This window comes from Pelodiscus sinensis, chromosome 7 (genome assembly GCF_052426305.1).
Source record: "Pelodiscus sinensis isolate ZL-2025 chromosome 7, ASM5242630v1, whole genome shotgun sequence".
NCBI lineage: Eukaryota > Metazoa > Chordata > Testudines > Trionychidae > Pelodiscus > Pelodiscus sinensis.
In genome coordinates this window covers 59521437-59540739 of record NC_143058.1, presented here as the reverse complement: position 1 = coordinate 59540739, position 19303 = coordinate 59521437, and the positions used below count along the sequence as shown (strand labels likewise).

Sequence of the window (19303 nt, the reverse complement as noted above, 5' to 3'; positions counted from 1 at the left end):
GGTGAACGGGGCGACCGGCTGAAATCTACTCGCCACGGGTGAGTAGATACACTGATCACGCAAAAATCACGTCCATATTGGAAATGTGGAGATTGGGGGGAAAAACATGCGTGTGGCCAGACTCTTTCCTGACTCATGGTAGCTCTGACATGAACCAAACTAGCTCACTGCATGGTTCTCCCACCTAACCACCACATACCCACATTTTATCTTTGCATCCCAGTGGTGGCTAGAACTCTGTGTTGGGTCTCAGTGGAGCAGTGCTGTCATAGCCTTTGTTACGTTTTGCTCTCTAACCAGATTCTCAGCCGGGATAAATCAGAGTCACTGCACTGACTTCAATGCCAATAGAAAACAACTGAGCGGCCCCAGTGAGGGATTTCTGCTTAAAAAACTGAATTCATAATGTAGCCCAATATCATTCCTTGGAGCCACCTCCCAAGGTCTTTTAATCAAATATTGCATGATTTTTATTCAACTAGGCCGCAGTAAAATAAGGACCTCAGGATCTGGCTTGCGAATACTGACATATTGTGAATTTGCAACGTCTTTCCATGCAAGATTTACATATTGGAAGGCTTGCTGATAGACATTTCCAGATCACTCTGCAACACGGCATTCATCACAGTCATGTCTATCATGTAGCTGAAAGGCAGAATAGGAAACTCTCTGGTGACTGACTGACATTTAGAAGGAAGAGAGAGGGTGGGAGAGGGGAGGGCAACTAAAATGATCAGAGGTTTGGAACAGGTCCCATATGAAGAGAGGCTAAAGAGACTGGGACTTTTCAGCTTAGAAAAGAGGAGACTGAGGGGGGATAGGATAGAGGTCTATAAAAGCATGAGTGGGATGGAGAGGGTGCATCAAGAAAAGTTCTTCATTAGTTCCCATAATAGAAGGACTAGAGGACACCAAAGGAAAGGAATGGGTAACAGGCTTCAAACTAATAACATAAAGTTGTTCTTCACAAAGCAAAGAGTCAACCTGTGGAACTGCTTGCTGCAGGAGGCTGTGAAGGCTAACGTCCGTTAGTTCGAATTAACTTTGTAGTGTAGACATACCCTGACTTTCAAATTAAAAAAAGCTCTCGGATTCAGATATCATTTCCAAGTTTCAGTCTGAAATGAATCTGTCCAGTTATTTTCTTAATTCACAAAAACAGATTCTTAAGGATGGAAATTGTGATTGGGTGATCCAATCTCACTATTATAAACATGCAAACAGAGACAGTTGAGCTAATGTCTAATTAAATGGACAAAATTGCCTTATAGTAACATGCTAGTTAAGTACTTTGGTCATAGTTATGTTTCAGAGTAGGATTATACCCTTCAAAATTTTCCTGTGGTGTCTCTGATTCAGCAACGCACTTACTCACAACTTTAAGCACATACTTAAACATATACATCATACATTCTCCTGAATCGAGGTCCAGAGGGTTATGTCTCAATGATGTCTCCCAGAGCCAGAGGGGGTTGGTAGGGGTAAAAGGCGAAGAAGATTTATGCCTGGGTAGAGCACAAACAGGTATAAAGGGCCAGATTATGCTCTGAATGGTAGAAGAACATAAGAACGGCCATACTGGGTCAGACCAAAGGTCCATCTAGCCCAGTGTCCTATCAGCTGACAGTGGCAATACCAGATGCCCCAGAGGGAGGGAACACAACAGGGAAACATCACGTGATCCCTCCCCTGTCATCTATTTCCAGACAAAAAGAGGCTAGAGACAACATTCCTACCCATCCTGGCTAATAGCCATTGATGGACCTAACCTCTATGAATCTATCTAGCTCTATTTTGAACCCTGTTAAAATCATAGTCTTCACCACATCCTCTGGCAAGGAGTTCCACAGGTTGACTGTGAGCTGAGTGAAGAAAGACTTCCATTTTCCATCTTCTTTACTGTTTTCAGTGGACTTATGTTGATGCAATGGAAAGTTTGAATCTAGCATATTGGCGCCATTGATGGGGGCTCTAAGGAACACACTCATCTATAGCCATAGCCACAACCCATCCAGATATACCCATTATACTTGGAGAGTCCCAGCTGCAGGACTGTTTCCTGTATGGGGGTTCTCTGCACATGCCTCACCTACTAGCACATTAATGCTGAAGCAGCAGGTAAATTGCTTTTCTCCTGTCATTAGTGCATGTTCAGACTCACCTCAGGGGCCATACTCCTCGTCACTAATGTGCATACACCTCAATGACGATGCAGCCCCTGATTCTGACATCCTTATGCACTCATAGCTCCTCCTGAAGTAAAAAGGACTGGGCACAATAAAGAACAGCAATTCTGTGTGGCAGGATAGAACCCTTAATGTACACAGCCTCTCCCTATCAATTCTGCGATGCTTAGTTACATCAGACCTCCTTCTCTACAGTCAACACTGTATCACTTGTGAGCATACCAATATTCCTTTTCATACAATTCCCATGGTTTCTGGGCAGGTTTTACCCTCAATTGAATGTGGGCATGTAATAGGGATAGCCACCTCAACCAGGCTCCCTCATTGACAGAACTCTTCCTGACTCTTTTGGATCAACAAGGAAAACTGGAAAAGGCTGAGTTTCCAGTCCAATAACAGCCTCTCTTGGAGTTCCGGTTTCACTAGGACAAAGTTTCAAAATAACCATGAAAAGGTGTTCCATCCCAACCTTACACTGGGCACAGCCTCACCTCCCTGAGGAACTCTCTTCCTCTGTTCTCTAAGGCCTTGTCTCCACTTACCAGAAGATCGATGCTGCAGAGATTAATCTCCCTGAGGTCGATTGAGCAGGTCTAATAAGGACCCACTAAACTGACCACTGATCATGCCCCCATCAACTCCAGTGGGTTGCGAGGAGTAAGGGAAGTCAATGGAAGAATTTCTCCTGTCAACCTCCTACACTGGGGATATGGCAGAAAATCAAACTAAGGTTTGCCAACTCCAGCTATGCTATTCACGTAGTTCAGCTTTGTGTCCTAGTGTAGACCTGGCTTAAGTCTCTGGAGAAAAGCCAAGGCCAGGCCTGCCTTCTTTGCTGTGTTCCCAAAAGGAAACCAAAACATACAGCTGGGCCTTTCCATCCAGGCCCCCGTTTTCCCCAGGGATTGCTGGAGACTGACAGTCTGTCTCAGTCTCTCTCTCGCAAACTCTACCATTTCACTCTGAAGTCCCCCTGGGCTATCCTCAGGCCTCTGTTTTTCTAACCCTGCAGATACCTGCTTACCCTGTCATGTGACTGATTTCCTTCTCTCCATCTGAGGATGCAAATCAGCTACAGGATAGGGGGGCTGAGACCACTATCTCCCTTTTAAAAGGTCCGTCAGCCTATAACATGGTACCATATTTATACTGAAACATGGCTAAAAGCAATTTGTCCTTGGGCAAACAATGAATTCCTGTCTTGATCTGCAAAAGAGCTTCTTCAGAAACTCCATTCCATTGGAACGTAAGAGGGGCCATAGTGGGTCAGACCAAAGGTCCATCTAGTCCAGTATCCTGTCTGCCAACAGTGGCCAGTGCCAGATGCCCCAGAGGGAGGGATCACAACAGGTGATTGATCCCTCTCCTGTCACCCACCTCCAGAGAAACAGAGGCTAGGGACACCATTCCTACCCATCCTGGCTAATAGCCATTGATGGACCTAACCTCCATGCATCTATCTAGCTCTTTTTTGAACCCTGTTAAAGTCCTAGCCTTCACCACATCCTCTAGCAAGGAGTATTCATACTGGGTTTGGATACACACTTTTTTCTATTTGCCACATTGCTCGTTACCAATGACTTTGCTATACCTGAAGTTAGTGATGCTAGTACATACTTAGGACCAAATTCTCAATTCAGGTAAATCTGTGTAATACAATTGACTTCACTAAAATGTTGCTGATTCACACCAATGAGGATCTGGCCTGTGACTTGGATTTGACTCCAGCACTTTACAAATTTATTTGTAAACATTTGGATTTGATACATTTTTGGATTTGTCATTGATTGCTGCCATGTGGCGCTTAACATATATTCCATGTCAGCAATGTTATCAATGTTCTTTGGTACACTAAGTATGTTCACAAATATCTTCTCACATCCATGGTTAGAATGTCAAGAAGAATACTTACAAATAGCAAAAACAGAATTGATATCTGTAAGAGAATTTCCCCCCATTCTTCCCTAAGGCCATCTTAGAAAGAATATACGCAAATTAGTTTCTTCTGAAAACACAGTATTTCCTTCATGGCTGAGGCAGCGCTAAAATCCACTCAAACCCAAAAGACGTACCGCTTGCAAGCTGTGTCTGAGCTCTGCCAAAAATGATATAGTTCATAATACTTTTGTATAAAAAGAGAAAACTACCTAGTAGTTAACCTCACAGAGCACAGGGCCCCCTCAGTTCTCAGTACTGCCAACCACCCATTAACTACTTCTCATACTGCATGCTACTAGTAGAAACCTACCAAGTTGCTGCATGAACCTACCAAGTTGCAGCAGTATGTTTTTTCTGTCCTAGAAAGCCGCTTTCCTTTTTTTTTAAGGGTGAACCAGAGCTGAATTTAAATGAATCTGTTGGCTGATGAGCTTCTAAAGAGATTCAGGGCTGAAACTCTGTGTTTCTTTCTTGATTTATTTAACATTCAAACACCTCATGCTTCTTCCATGATACACATCAAATGCTGGCACTGTTGCAATGCAACTGCTGTCCCTAGGATTGCTGGAAGCTAAAAGAATGGACTTTGCGTTAGGTTAACCTATGCCTCTGGTGAAACGAAAGATGATGTCTTTAAGTGACACTTTAGGGTTGCATATCTTTACTCTTGATGTAATTTTCCTGTCATGTTTGGTTACTTGCCCAGACTGTTTTTCTGCTATCAGTAGTGAAACTCCAGGTCAAGTTATAAAGCTAAAGCTGCCTTCTATTTGTTTCATACATCATCAGTAAGAGCAGGGAGCAGAACATTTCAGCCACTGTAATGTAACACTGCTAGACATGATATAGGAAGACATCAACAAAGAAAAATAAATTTGTGTTCACATCGTTCCATGACAGGCTGACACTGTAAGACTGAACAATGGAAAAGTAAAGAAAAAACCCCAAACTCTAGTCTAGACAGAAGGATGATCTAGAGAAAGCACAAAGGAAATACTCCATGAGTCATTCTCTTTGCTCAAGCCACTTAAAATGGTTACAAACTACTGAGGAAGAACGTATCTGAATACTTTTGTTTCAATCGTATTTTTTATATTCATCTGTTACATTTCCCCTGTGATCACCAGCTGCTGTATATTACTAAAGGATTACTTTGAAAAAAATCTTAGCATATGTGGGCCACAATATCTGGCAGAAAAAAAGCCAAAATTGTAAAGGTGTGTACAATACTATCAGAAACACCCCTATACATCAAAAACTGTAAACCCTGGTGAGTCTCATGGTGTTAATCCACAAATCCGGTTTAATTTTTCATAATAACAAAGAGAAAAACAACTACTTTCAGAGCCCTTACAGGTTAGGAAAGATTTTTTGCTACATAAAATTTGCTAGAAGTCAAAGTTTGTTAGGGTGCTATACTGAGGTGTTGGACAGCTTTTATAACATGTACCACCAAACATGTATGAAGAGAGATGAAATATTGTCAGAAATAATCAAAAAGATGTGTCAAAATAAACAAAGAAAAACATTTGGTGATGCATTATCCTTATTGGGCTTCTTTGACTAGTTGGTTCCAAGCCCAGTCTTGCTAGTAGCTGATCACCGTAAAAGCATGTGACAGGATCAGAGGCTACATACTGAAAGCTGCGCTATGATCTATTACATCAGTAAGCATATTTTCACTCCCAAATATCTGCAACGAATGGATAAAATGATAAGATCCAACTTTTCTTTATAATTCACAAAAGGTGAACCTGAGTGTTTTGTAGGTTTGGATAAATATCCCAAAGCTTGGATATTCCCCCTTCTGACTGACAAATGTTCTGACTCTGCATGTGTTTCCAAGCTGCGGAACTGGTCTCAGAGTCCAAAGGAGCGATAGACACTCAGTGTGCTGTTTGATAAGGTGCTGAGCACCCTCTGCTTCTAATGAAGCCAATGGGAACTAAGGCTGCATGTAGAGTACTTTGTGGGGAGCAGTCAGACCCTTGCAGATTTTGATCATATGTCAACATGAAGTGTGGGTGAACATTTTGTAATACATACACAAATGAATCACATTTTTACAACCTCAAAAGGAAGCTTAATTTGATCCATGATTTGGGCAAATATCTGAGTTGGTTTCAGTTTTACTGATCCAGCTTGTCCAGTCCTATACAAAACTGATTTCTGAAACAATATATCAGTAATTAAAACAAACCTAATCAAACTGATTGTCATCGCCTCTAAGTTACAAGATAACACAACGGCCTTTTGGGAGTGGAAAGCTTGCTTCCTTGCAAATAATTCCGGCCTCTACTGATGTATGAACAGACATTTCCACGTGCCACAAAAGGAGATAAGGAACAGGAGTAGCTGTTGCTAGGGCATCGTAAGAGCTACACAGTCCAATCTCTGACCAAAGGTTATAGCTATTGGAAAGCAAAGTGTGAGGTAGCAACATGTGCATTAGTAAAAGGGAATTAGAGACTACACTCTGTCTAGGAATATAGAAATTACCAGGCTGACCTAGCCCTAAGATCTATCTAGTCCTGTAGCTGTGGCCTGTATCAGGTGCTTCAGAGGAAGGTATAAGGGCACCACACAACAGATGTCTGTTTATGAAGCATCTCAATTTGACTGCCTTCCCAGCACATTAACGTTCACCAGGCATTTAGAGTAAATCCTTACCTGTCCCCCTTTAGGCTGGTATCTGATGTTGTCTGTCGACCCAATTTTGGACCTGACATTCTTGAGGTCCGGCAGAGGCTGGTTAATAAGTCGTAGCTGCTTAGGTGTGGCTGGAGATTTTGGAGGCGTGCGTATGATGGCAACTTTCTTCTCAGTGGGCACCAGTATAGCAGACTTGGGAGTGCCTGGAGTATGAGGGGTTCTGGAATAGCTTGGGGTCCCAGGAGTACCAGGGGTACGGGAGGAGTAGCTTGGTGGAGTACCAGGAGTGATAGCCGTGGATCCAGGGGTTGTGGGCGTCGAAGTGCCACTCCTTCCTGTCCTGCTGCGAATCGGCTCCGATCCTATATTGACGAGACAACGGCATTAAAACCACACACACAAATCTCTCTTTTCTTCATATTGTGACTCCAGATTGTGGCACCTCCAACTATAAGTATTCCTCAGTGAAACATTTAAAGCCTGAAGTGAAGCCCACCAACTCAATGGAAAGACCCTGACTGACCTCGGCGGGCTTTTGGATTAGGCATTTAGTCTACATAGTGAAGACGGGTTTGATCATACATTTTTGAACTGTAGATTCCAAAAGCCTAGTTGCTTTTGGTCATGTACCATAGCTAGTAGCCTTGTATCTACAGTAGAATCCAGAAGGTACATGCTCCATTTGTCCACTGACTTCAAAAGAGCTATGATCATCCATGTATGGACCTGTCTCCAGGTGATTATTGTTTCATTGGAGGGGCGGGGGGCAGGACAGGAATCGGCCTGCTAAGCCACCAGATCTGTCCTGTGGCTGTCTAGCCGAAATCCTTACCTTAGAGCAGCTCATGCTACTTTAAACATCTGGCTGCTCTCAGCTCTGGATGCTGGGGAGGGAGGAGGGAGACTTTGCGCTGTCCCTGAATCCCCTCCCAGCAAAATCTCTCAGCACCCCTTGGCCGGTTTCCAGCCAACAGGAGCTAAGAAATTTTGCTGGGGACAGGGGCAGTGTGCAAAGCCTCCTTCCTCCCTCCTGCCACTCCTGCTCAGAGCCACGTGGAGCAACCAGCCATTTTGACCAGTCTGAGATTATAGCAGACAGGAAGGGAGCCCATCTCAGGTTCCTGCAGGGCTGCTGGCTGGGAGCCACCTAGGTAAGCACCTCCCAGCCAGAACCTGCCTCTGGTACCCCAGCCCCTCTCCCCCCCCCCAAAATAACTGCTCCAGGCCACCACCCAAACCCTCTGTACCCCTTCTGTCCCCTTCTCCAGGACACAACTCCCTCCCAGAACCTGCACCCCATCCTAACCCCTTCCCCAGGCCAGAATCCTCCCCAAGCCCCTGCCCCAGATCACAATCCCCTCCTTCACCCAAACTCCCTCTCAGACCCCACACCTCTTCTGCACCCTAGTCCCCTACTGCAAACTACCTTCTGCACCCAACCTCCATTCCAGACCCTGCACCCCCTCCATAGATGTGCACCCTTGACAACTTACTAAAATCTTGGAGTGGCCCCAATCAAAATTATTGCCCACCCCTGCATTAGGGCAACTAAAGAAAGTAATTATAGCAAGAATACCTCAATTATTATTTACCTCAATTATTCTTTAATCTATACTCAGAATAGGTGTCGTATTCAGATTACGTCCACATCTGGATGAAACATTTTGGAGGGTTTCTGCCAAGTGCTAAATGCACGCCCAGTCCTTTCCGACATGAAAAGACCTTTCTCTCAGAGAATCCTTGTACCCACACATGCCGGCTGTGTCTACACTGGCATGGATTTCCGGAAGTGCTTAAAACGCAATACTATTCCATTTTAAGTTTTTCCGGAAAAGGAGCATCTACATTGGCAGGCTGCTTTTCCGGAAAAGCCTTTTTTCCGGAAAAGCATCTGTGGCCAATGTAGACGCGCTTTTCCGGAAAAGAGACCCGATCGTCATTTTCGCGATCGGGGCTTTTTTCCGGAAAAGACTACTGGGCTGTCTACACTGGCCCTTTTCCGGAACGGTGTTCCGGAATAAGGACTTATGCCTGAGCGGGAGCAGCGTAGCTTTTCCAGAATAGTGGCTGATTTTGTACAGTAGAGCGTCATTGCTTTTCCGGAAATTCAAGGGCCAAACAGCTCGCAGCTTATTCCGGAAAAGCGGCTGATTTTCTGGAATAAGTGGCCCAGTGTAGACACAGCCGCCCTGTTAAGCCCAGCCTTGAAGAAAGTTGCCTGAAGGCAATACAAAGAGCAGCAGCCACAGTGTGAAGTGTGTCCCCCTTTCACTGCGATAAAATGTTCACTTCACAGCTTAGTCAAGACGATTTTAATTCTAAAATTATTAAACCTGGGGAAAAAACTGGAGTGGAGTCAGAGGTCTACATTGTATTCCCTCTCCTTGCTGTAGGGAAGCGCTTTCTTGGCTTCCATTGAGTTCTGAGGGGGAACGGTAAACCTCCTGGGCCTACTCTGCTCAAAGGGGACACAAGAATGCCCAGAGAAGTCAATGAGAATCGTTCCATTTATTTCACTGGGACTGGATGAGACCCAAAGCATGGGTGCTTCTGGGGTTAAGGAGAAAGTCTCTTTGCTGAACACGACATATTGAAGGGATTTTACTCTCAACTCCACTTTTTCCTGACTGGACTCTTTCTTTCTCAGCCAACCATCAATCAAGCTTCTTCTCTCTCAGAAACTGGCTATGCAGGAAGGAGAATGGGATTTTCCTGCCTCCCTGCATCCTTTATTTTTTATTCCTCAGGCTTCCACCCTTTTGGCAGGCACATTCTGGTATGCAGCTGCCCTAGCTGGAAGGATGAAGTTGTTCATTTGCTACTGTGCCAGCCCGGGGTCACTGTGAACGGAGAGGGGCTACACTTTGCCCCACTGGAACTGAAGCTGCAATTTTCAAAGGATTTTCAGTGGGATTTGGGTACCTAACTCCCTTCACATAACACAGCAACCAGGGACACCTCAATGCACTTACCAGGTGGCAAGTTTAAAAGAAACGTAAGGTAGCACCTTCCTCATGCAACACACAGTCACCCAGTAGAACACATTCCCAGGGGACATTGTGAAAGCTGAACATATAACTCGGTTCTTAAAATAATTAGGTCATGAAGGACAGGACCATCAATGGTAACTAGCCAAGAGGATCAGGGACACAACCCCATGCCCGGGGTATCCCTAAACCTTTGGCTGCCAGATGCTGGGATTGGACAGCAGGGAATGGATCACTCAAACTTGCCCTGTTCTGTTCTTTTCATCTGAAGCATTTGGCAGTGGCCAGTGTCAGATACAGGATACAGGGCTACACCGACCATTGGCCTGGCCCAGTATACCTGTTCTTATGTCCGGAGCCTTCTTTAAAAAGGCTTGTCGGAATGGCTTCTGAAGAGGCGGGGACAGAAAAATTCCCATGGGACAGGAGAGTACGAAGTCTAGGTTCTACAGCTTGGGCTGAATGCCACACCAACAAGGGAGATGTCTAAGATCCCTGGTCTCAGGGTAATTTGTTTAGATTTGTGGTTTTATAGATTTGCTCCTGTGAAAACTGGTCCCCCCTTTACATCACAAATACCTTCCATTAGGGTACTTTCACTAATTCTCTTTATTATTGCTTTCTCCCTTGGGCTCCAGGTATAACATAAACATGGGGGAGCAGCTAGAAGAAGCCCGCTTTCCAGCTCATTGGCTCAGTCTTTTATACAGCTTGCTTTCTTCTCTCTGCTATCCTGCTGGAGAGCTCAAGACCACATTAGGTTCTCTACAGATATAAGTGCTCTTTTTTAACCTTCCAAACGTTCTTTGACTTTAACCACCCCCAGTACACCGGGTACTAAGTGTTGGCTTTTCTAATGCTCTATTTATAGCTGCTAAAAGCACTGTCGCATCGTGATAAAAAGACCTTGCTGAGTCTTTCTTCTGATGAGTGACCCTAACAACTTACATGGAACTATTTTTAGGTAAAGCTTCTTTCTGGTTTGGCATTAACTAACCACCAGGTAACATTAAACCAAAGCAACAAATTAACAATTCTTGGTATTTATTAGGTAAGCCTCCCGTTTTCCTGAGATCATCAGAATTTTTTTTTTAATTATGCTACTCACATTAAGTATGTTTCTTTTTCCTGTTGGTTTATAAATGGCCCATATTAAATATGTCACACAACTAAAAACCCATATGAAGGGATAGTTTGTTTAGACAAGGGTCTCAAATGCAGCCATTAGTGTGAATATCCCTGACTTTGGGGAAAATTAATTCCGTATCTGAAATGAAACTTTTGTCTCTATACTGCACCCTCTATGTGAACTTGGCCAAATTTTGGGTGCAGATTTCTGGTCCTAGCATTACAACTCAGGTCTATTTCCTACATGCAAAGGAAAGATAGGGATGGATTTAGCAAGTATGTGAAATTCATAACAAGGGTGGGTGAAGGCACCAGAAATGTTAAGGTTGTAGAGAAACATACGCGTAGTCCGTCGTAGTGAAGAGGAGATGGAGCTATTGAGGGAGAAAGAATTCTCATCTCTGTCTCGGTCTCCTGATACACCCCTCCGAGTGGGGATGATAGAGGAAGGTCTTGGTAGAGAGGAACGCTTTTCGGGACTCTTGGTTACTCCATCCTGATTGGTGCAAAAAGGAAAAAATCGGCTTTGTTTGTAAAACATCGAAAACATATTGGTAATTATCCAGACTAACACCAGTGAGATTCCATGGTAGTCCCTGATTCACCCCAGTGCAACTGAGATCATATGATGCCCATTTCTGTTATGTTTCATGCAGGGAGCTCTGATGGCTGCCCAGCTCTGATGTATCATTTAACTTCCTTGGGATTTACTGAATACCGTAGATTTTCAGTTTGCCTAAGACAATCCAACAAACTCACTTTTACAAAGCTCCTTAAATGTCTATTGCCTACTAAACTCCTCCTCTATTTCCTAACTTATCTGAAAATAGTTTCACTGATATGACCAAAAATGTATCAAGGCTTGTTTCCACTCCCACTGAAGTCAACGGCAAAACCCAACGTAAAAGAGGAGTTTTGGTCAGCAAGTCATGAAACAAGAAATACTCAAAGACTATTTAGTATAATGGGCTTTGTTATGCAAAGATCCAGGGCCCAATCCTGAAGTCCCATGGGATTCCACCTGCAGAAGAATCACAAGATCAGCCCCCTCCCCGGATGTTTCACGCTCCACATTATTAGAGAACAGGAGGGCTGAAATGCCTTTTGAGGCACTGAAGGTGCATTACATTTTCCCCAAAAATGAGATATGTATAGAATTTAGACTGCTGATTACATTTTCAAAGGAGGGATATTAGTCACTGGACCCTTAGCCTATTTTCTTCTGTACCGATCTTGTCTATGTTTGATTCAGTTTGTTTCTGCTTCTCTATCTCATTTAGATCAGAGCACATCTGAGTATGTGCAAATATTTGCTAGGACCAATATGGCTATGACAGCCCTGCAAAACCCATAAGTTGTACTTGTGGGGCCAGACCACCCTTGGTGAAATGGACAGTGCTCTCCTGACTTCAATAGGGTTGTGTCTATCTACCAAAGTAGAGGATCTAACCCTGGACGTAAATTGGTCATAAAATAAATGTAGGTGACTAAAGACACCAGCACCAATTTGCCTTTCGGTAAGTTTGTAACCCATTTAGTATTCTCTGGGGACCAGATGCAATCCCTAGCATAAGAGGACACAACTCTGAAGGAAAGCTTAGCCCAGTTACATCAGGGGCAAAATTAGCCCTACAGGTTTAGAGGGTGCTGCATGATATATTGCAGGAAGAGGAGTTTTCTATGTCTTAATGATGGCTTTCTCTTCCAGTCCCCCCATGTATACATTTTACTTGGTTTACACACCCACTGAAGGCCAAGTTGGTGAATTTAGCCACTGTGCCCCACTTACAACCATTTTCTGACCAACCCACACCAGATGTTTTTTGCACCAGTTTGGATAATTTTTGAAATTGGATTTGGGAGATACCGGCGTATGCCAGGCGGCATTTGGCTACTAGTCTCACAAGGAGAGACAGGAAATATCTTTTCTGAGACCAATTCCTGTCGGTGAGAAAGAGCTACCCAAGAGCGCTTCTTTTAAGTCTGGGAAAGATACTTAAGAGTGTCACAGCCAAAGATTAGGTGGAAAAGATAAGGAGTTGCAAGAGACCATTCAAAGTGAAGTGGGCAGTTAACACCTCAGCTGTCACAGGATAAAAGAGAGTTGAGTTATCCTCCTGAAAAATTGGTAACAATCTCCTTTGTTTCTAGACATCTTGGCTGTGTCTACATTGGCACCCCTTTTGGAAAAGGGATGCTAATGTAGCACTTTGGAATAGGCAAATCCACAGGGGATTTAAATATCCCCCACGGTATTTGCATTAACATGGCTGCCGCTTTTTTCCGGCTTGGGGAAAAGCCGGAGAAAAGCGCCAGTCTAGACGTTATTCTCCGGAAAATAAAGCCTTTTCCGGAGGATTTCTTATTCCTACTTGAAAAGGCTTTATTTTCCGGAGAATAACGTCTAGACTGGCGCTTTTCTCCGGCTTTTCCCCAAGCCGGAAAAAAAGCGGCAGCCATTTTAATGCAAATATCGCGGGGGATATTTAAATCCCCCGCGGATTTGCCTATTCCAAAGTGCTACATTAGCATCCCTTTTCCGAAAGGGGTGCCAATGTAGACACAGCCCCCGTCTCCAAAGCTAGTCTATAGCCTGGATCCCATGTCTCCTTCCACGGGATAAGAGTAGCTCTCCAAGTATCTTCACTGAGGCTTTGTCTACACTCACACTTTTGTTGGTAAAGCCTGAACCACTGAGCAACATAGTCATACCAGCCTAACTCCCAGGGTAGACAGCACAATGTCCATGGCAGAGCTTCTCCTTTTGACATAATTATTGCCTCTCTGGGGAAGTGGATTAACTACACCAATGGGAGAAGCTCTTCACCAAGTGCTGCAGCTGTGCGACTGTATGTGATGACAAACCCAAGTAACTTCACTGAGGGTGCGTCTACACTGCACCGTTATTTCAAGATAACAAGTGTTTTTTCAAAATGACAATGTGAGCGTCTACACAAGCATTCCATTATTTCAAACTAATTTTGAAATAACGGATGGCTTATTCTGAAATCGGTAAACTTCATTCTAGGGGGAATAATGCCTATTCCAAAATAGCTACTTTGAAATAAGACGCGTGTAGATGCTCCACTGCTTCTATTTCAAAATAGCCCCTCCCCAGGGCCATTCTAAGTTAATCCACCCCAGTGCCTCCTGGGGCTCTAAATCAAGATAGCACGTCTACATTAGGGAAGCCTGCCTCGGACTGATTTTGAGGCTCCCCTGCAGTGTAGACATGCTATTTTGAAATAAGCTGTTTCGGAATAACTATTCTGGAATAACTTATTTTGGAATTAGCATGCAGTGTAGACGTACCCTGAGATTTGCTCAGCTGTAGCAGTGAGAAAATAAGATCCATGGAATTCACTTGTGCACCTCTCTGAGCTACCTCTAACTCAACTACCTTACCTTAGCATCTGATTTTGAGTATGGAAAGTAGTCTCTTGGGCCCGCTGAGGAGGGCCGTACAAAGTAACTGTCTGTATCGAGAAAAGCAGCCCTTTTAGTAGTTAGTGAGCAAGCTGAGCTGGGTCTTGGAGGAAGTAATGACTTCGCTCTAGACTTTGAGGCAGGAATCTTTGACAAAGAGGCAGTCTAGTGATGACAAAACAAACAAAAGAAACATGACATAAAGGTGGATGAGGAGATGAAAGGAAAACACAGGCAACATGGATCAATGAAAAAAATACCAACTATGAACAAAACTTCCATTTTCCAGCTGGAACATGTACTATTCTACAACACACATGCAAGTAGGTATTGGGTTGCTGAAACGCAGCTGTGGCTCTGAGAGAGCAACTTACTCTCTGGGTGCATCCACATCGCAGATGAGAAATAATTTCCAGCTCAGGTACATGTACCTCCGTTCAAGCTTGTGCCTAAAAACAGCATTGTATGTGCAGTGGTTCAGGCTAGCTGTCTCACTATGCATCCTGGGAGCCGAGTGGGATTGTCCTCAGGTGGCTAGCCTGAACTGCTACCTGTGCCACCAATATACCCTGGCAGAGCTCGTGTGTGTTCGTCTACCCAAGCTGGAAATCACGTCATCAATGCTGTGTCGATGTCCCCTAAGAAGGGCCTCCATACAGCCCTCCTTTTCTGCACAGGCAAGTTTGTCTCCTCTAATAACCGCAGATGCAAAGGCTGCCTCGTGAGCACTTACTGTAGGTGGAAATTTACAGGACCAGAGATAGAGCCTGCTTTTTAAAAATCAAGTTTTGTATATGAAGTATCTCCCTGTCTGGGAATAGTCCACAAATATGTTAGTACGGGGGTGGACAATAAAATGGTGGCAGTTCACCAGGGTTACCCCAGGCGAACTACCACCACTACATTTACATGTGCCTCCAAAGGTACAGGCAATTGCAGCTCTGATTGGCTGTGGATCACCATTCCCAGCCAACGGGAGCTGTAGGAAGTGGTGTACCTGTCCGTGCTGCTTCCCAAAGCTCCCATTGGCTGGGAATGGCAATCCATGGACAATGGGAGGTGGATTGACCAGTATCTATGGAGGCGCAGGTACATATAGCAGCATTGGCCTGCCAGGTGCTAACCCTGGGGAATTAGATCTGGCCCACGAGGTGGTATTTACCCACCCCTGTGTTAGTAGGAGACTTAGAAAAAAATGTGGCTATAACATGATAATGACACCTCTTCTATCTTATTTACACTTAAGAATCCAGCATAAAATGCAATTTTATACTCTGTTTGAAATATTTTCAAATCATTATGGGCCAGATTACAAACCCCATACTGGCCCCGGCAAGCAACTATTACCAGAGCTAGTTCTACTGATGACACTAGGACTACTTGGGCCCTTAAGTAACGTAAGGGGTTTACAATCTGGCTCTCATTTTTTTTCCTTACAGCGTATAAGATATAATGAAAAAGAATAATTGGAAGCTAGTATCTTGGCAAAGAAGGCTTGATTTTGCAACACTTTACTCGCATAGGGTATGTCTACACTACCCCGCTAGTTCGAACTAGCGGGGTAATGTATGCATACCGCACTTGCTAATGAAGCCCGGGATTTGAATTTCCCGGGCTTCATTAGCATAAGCGGGGAGCCGCCATTTTTAAATCCCCGCTGCTTCGAACCCCGTGCAGCGCGGCTACACGGGGCTCAAACTAGGTAGTTCGGACTAGGTTCCTATTCCGAACTACCGTTACTCCTCGTGAAATGAGGTGAACTGGTAGTTCGGAATAGGCACCCTAGTCCGAACTACCTAGTTCGAGCCCCATGTAGCCGCGCTGCACGGGGTTCGAAGCAGCGGGGATTTAAAAATGGCGGCTCCCCGCTTATGCTAATGAAGCCCGGGAAATTCAAATCCCGGGCTTCATTAGCAAGTGCGGTATGCATACATTACCCCGCTAGTTCGAACTGTAGTGTAGACATACCCATAGAGATGAAATTGCTCATGCAAGTAGCTACAATAGGACTATGTATGTGTAAAAATGACTCGGCACAAGCAAGAGCTGCAGGATTGGGCTGTTAACAATGCATAGTAGCGCTGAAAAAATCCACACTGTCGACACTACGCAGAATCAGGGTACTGAACATTTTCACTTATGAAACATTGAGCCTAATCTCTTTGCCCTGCTCTAGTTGTATACTGATGTAGCTCCATCGATGATAGCAGAGTTGATCCCAATTTATGCCACATTAAAAGAGATCAGAATTGGGCACATCAACACTGCTTAAAACAATTTTTAAATTGTGAAGTGAAATAAAGGCATTCCCGTGTGGCTTGGGAAGGTTCTAAATTCTAATGCTTTCTTTCCGGCCTACTGCATTGTTAGACTGGGCCTCTGTAGAAAATATTGTTCATTTTGGAGCCTCTATTGTGGGAAACAAGCTCCGTTCAATGACTAGAGACACTTTAATATTGCAAGAGTTTATTTCTAAAAACCCTCCGCTTTTATGGCCACATATTATTGATTGCCAAATATTTATTATTTTGCTATCTAAAATACAGGGAGGCATATAACTGATTGTAGTAAGATGAGGGCCTGAAACAAAAGTTCATGTAGCACAAGCCTGATTTGAGGCCTGAGGCCTGAGACTTAGCTAACAATGGACAAAACATGGCTAACATAAAGGACAGGAAAGCCAAGCTGTGAGCAAGAGGCAGGCCCTGCTCACAGAATTTGGCAGGATCAGGGCTGAGAGTGCAAAACACTAACTGGTATTAGGCCCAGGTGTAGAACAGTAATTGGGACTGGTCATAAGTAGAAAGAACATTCCAAAAGGATGATACCACCAGCTCATTAAAAAAGACCTTGGTACCCACACTCCCCACAGATACCAACCCAGGTTCGGGAAATGGTCTAAAATGACAGCATGATGGATAGAGATGATCTAATCAGACCATGAGGTGCAGGGTGATGGGGAGTATGTAAGTAGTGTCAGAGGGTGGCAACCTGACACATCAGGAGTGATGGGTAACTTGTGTGCAGTGTCTATAAAGTTGTGTTGTGGAGGGACTGTTTTTATCTGGCCTAGGGGACAGTGGGACCTCCCACTGACTGAGCTGAGTCCATTGTTATGGGGTACAAATGCATAGTGCAGGGGTGGGGAACCTCAGATCCAGGGGCCAGATGGGGTCTGTGGCTTGCATGGATCCAGCCCCTAAGTCTCAGAGCTCTGCCCCCCCAGCATTGGGGAGCCTGCACAGGCACTCAGACCCACCACCATCCCCCCACAGGGCTGGAGCACACAAAATCTACTAGCCTGGCCCCCCAGCCTCTGGTGTGCTTTCTCATTCTCAATCAGGGGCCACACAGGTTGTTTTGTTTCTTTGTTTGTTTGGTATTTTGCTTCTCACTTGCTGATTTTTTCTCTAGGTCAGTGGCTCCTGACCCAAAATAGGCTCCCCAGCCCTGGCATAGTGATTCATTAGCATCTACTGACCACTACTACTGAACTTCGCTTAACAATAAACCTGGCTGGGCGCCTTCGATCCTTATCTGATTTGTGGTCTTTGGGGGCTCTCTCAGAGTCTGCTGTGTTGACGAATTGCACAAGTCAACATGGCCCACATCACTGAGCACACACGCACACAGCCTTTTGGTTCTCATCCTTGATGGAGCAGGCGGGCTGTCAGGACACCATGGCAGTAAATCCTGACCCACTACACTGACCAATGGTGAGTCCACTTGAAATAATTTTCATAAAACTGTGCCATTTTAAACGTTCACCTAGTCTGGCCTGCCTCCATCTTCAGGTGCCCAACCTTGGGCTGGATTTCAAAGGATGTTTAGGTGCTGTGGGATGCAGAAAGTCAGTGGGAATTAGGTACCTAATGCACCTGGGCACTTTTGTAAAGCCAGTATCTGTCTGCCCATATCTTTAGGCATCTAAATACCTTTGCAAATCTGCACCGAATTTTGAGAGGGCTGAGAACCAGCAATTTGGTGGCTACAATCTAATTAAGTGCTTTGATACCCTCCATATCACAGTAGTATCTGAGCACCTCGTTAAAAACAAATGAATTTATTCTCACAATACCCTTAGTAGGAAAGGTATTACCGATGGGGAACGAAGGCACAAAGCGGCAGAGGCTGCCTCTCATACTTAAATTGAGTAGTATCTCACTCCATGAGTACCTGCATTGTATAAAAAGCACATCTAGTTTGGGTCCCAACACAGCCAGGACAAAATAGCTTCCTGTCTTTCACAGGGCGCAGTTAAGGAGAAAGGATGATCTTGTGGTTGATGAATCACTCTTGGAAGTATGTGATGGAGTCCAACCTATCCTTAACTGTGCCCTTTTCAAGATGGGAAGATATTTTGCAAAATCCTGTCCTATCTGTGTTTTTAGGGCCAAACTACATGTGCTACTACTTTCAAACAAATGCCCATTGAGGGCCATATGCTACCATCAGTTTCCATCTGAACTCCCTCTGCTGCAAAGGCAGGCAGCTTATGCAGGACCGAGCCTTATCTAGCACTTACAATAAGAATCAGGGCTTGCAGTGGTTGAGAGACTACTCAAGATGAAACATGAAAACTTCATTTTATTTCACGAGCTAGCTAGAAAGCAGGCACAGTGTGTCCTCCCTGATATGAATTAGCCAATGTTCTTAATGCACAGCTGGGATGAGGACACGATCCTCCCCAGCAGGGTAGAACTGCTTAGCTTTTCCTGAGTTCTGTTTAGAAGTACAACAGGTACGTTGCAGTCAGGTACTAATGCTCTGCAAATGAGTGATGAGTGTAATCAGGCACAATGTGACCCAATGCCACAGCTGGAATGGAGTAGGGGGACTGCTATGAGAATGTCTCTTCGGGTGGATGGAGCAGGACAATACATAACAAAGTTGGAGGGAATGCAACAGTAATAGGGGATAGGTGCTTGAAAGTTCAGAATATGGACTGCCCCAGGGAATTAGGAGAAAAGGTAGAAGGAGAAAGGA

The 19303-nt window shown here is 44.5% G+C and overlaps 1 protein-coding gene across 16 annotated transcripts in view; it reads right to left on the bottom strand.

The window, feature by feature from the left end:
• The window catches only part of MAP2 (microtubule associated protein 2), a 331690-nt gene that overhangs the window by 12542 nt on the left and 299845 nt on the right, over positions 1 to 19303 (bottom strand). For 10 of the 16 annotated variants that reach the window (XM_089779819.1, XM_075933895.2, XM_089779816.1 and 7 more), the window contains 3 exons: positions 14297 to 14482; positions 11234 to 11387; positions 6795 to 7138 (listed from right to left, as the gene is read on the bottom strand). In XM_089779819.1, the coding sequence (XP_089635945.1) occupies positions 6795 to 7138; positions 11234 to 11387; positions 14297 to 14482 (684 nt within the window). The remainder of the gene's footprint in view (positions 1 to 6794; positions 7139 to 11233; positions 11388 to 14296; positions 14483 to 19303) is intronic. The other 6 variants (XM_089779818.1, XM_075933909.2, XM_075933906.2 and 3 more) reach the window with 1 other exon arrangement.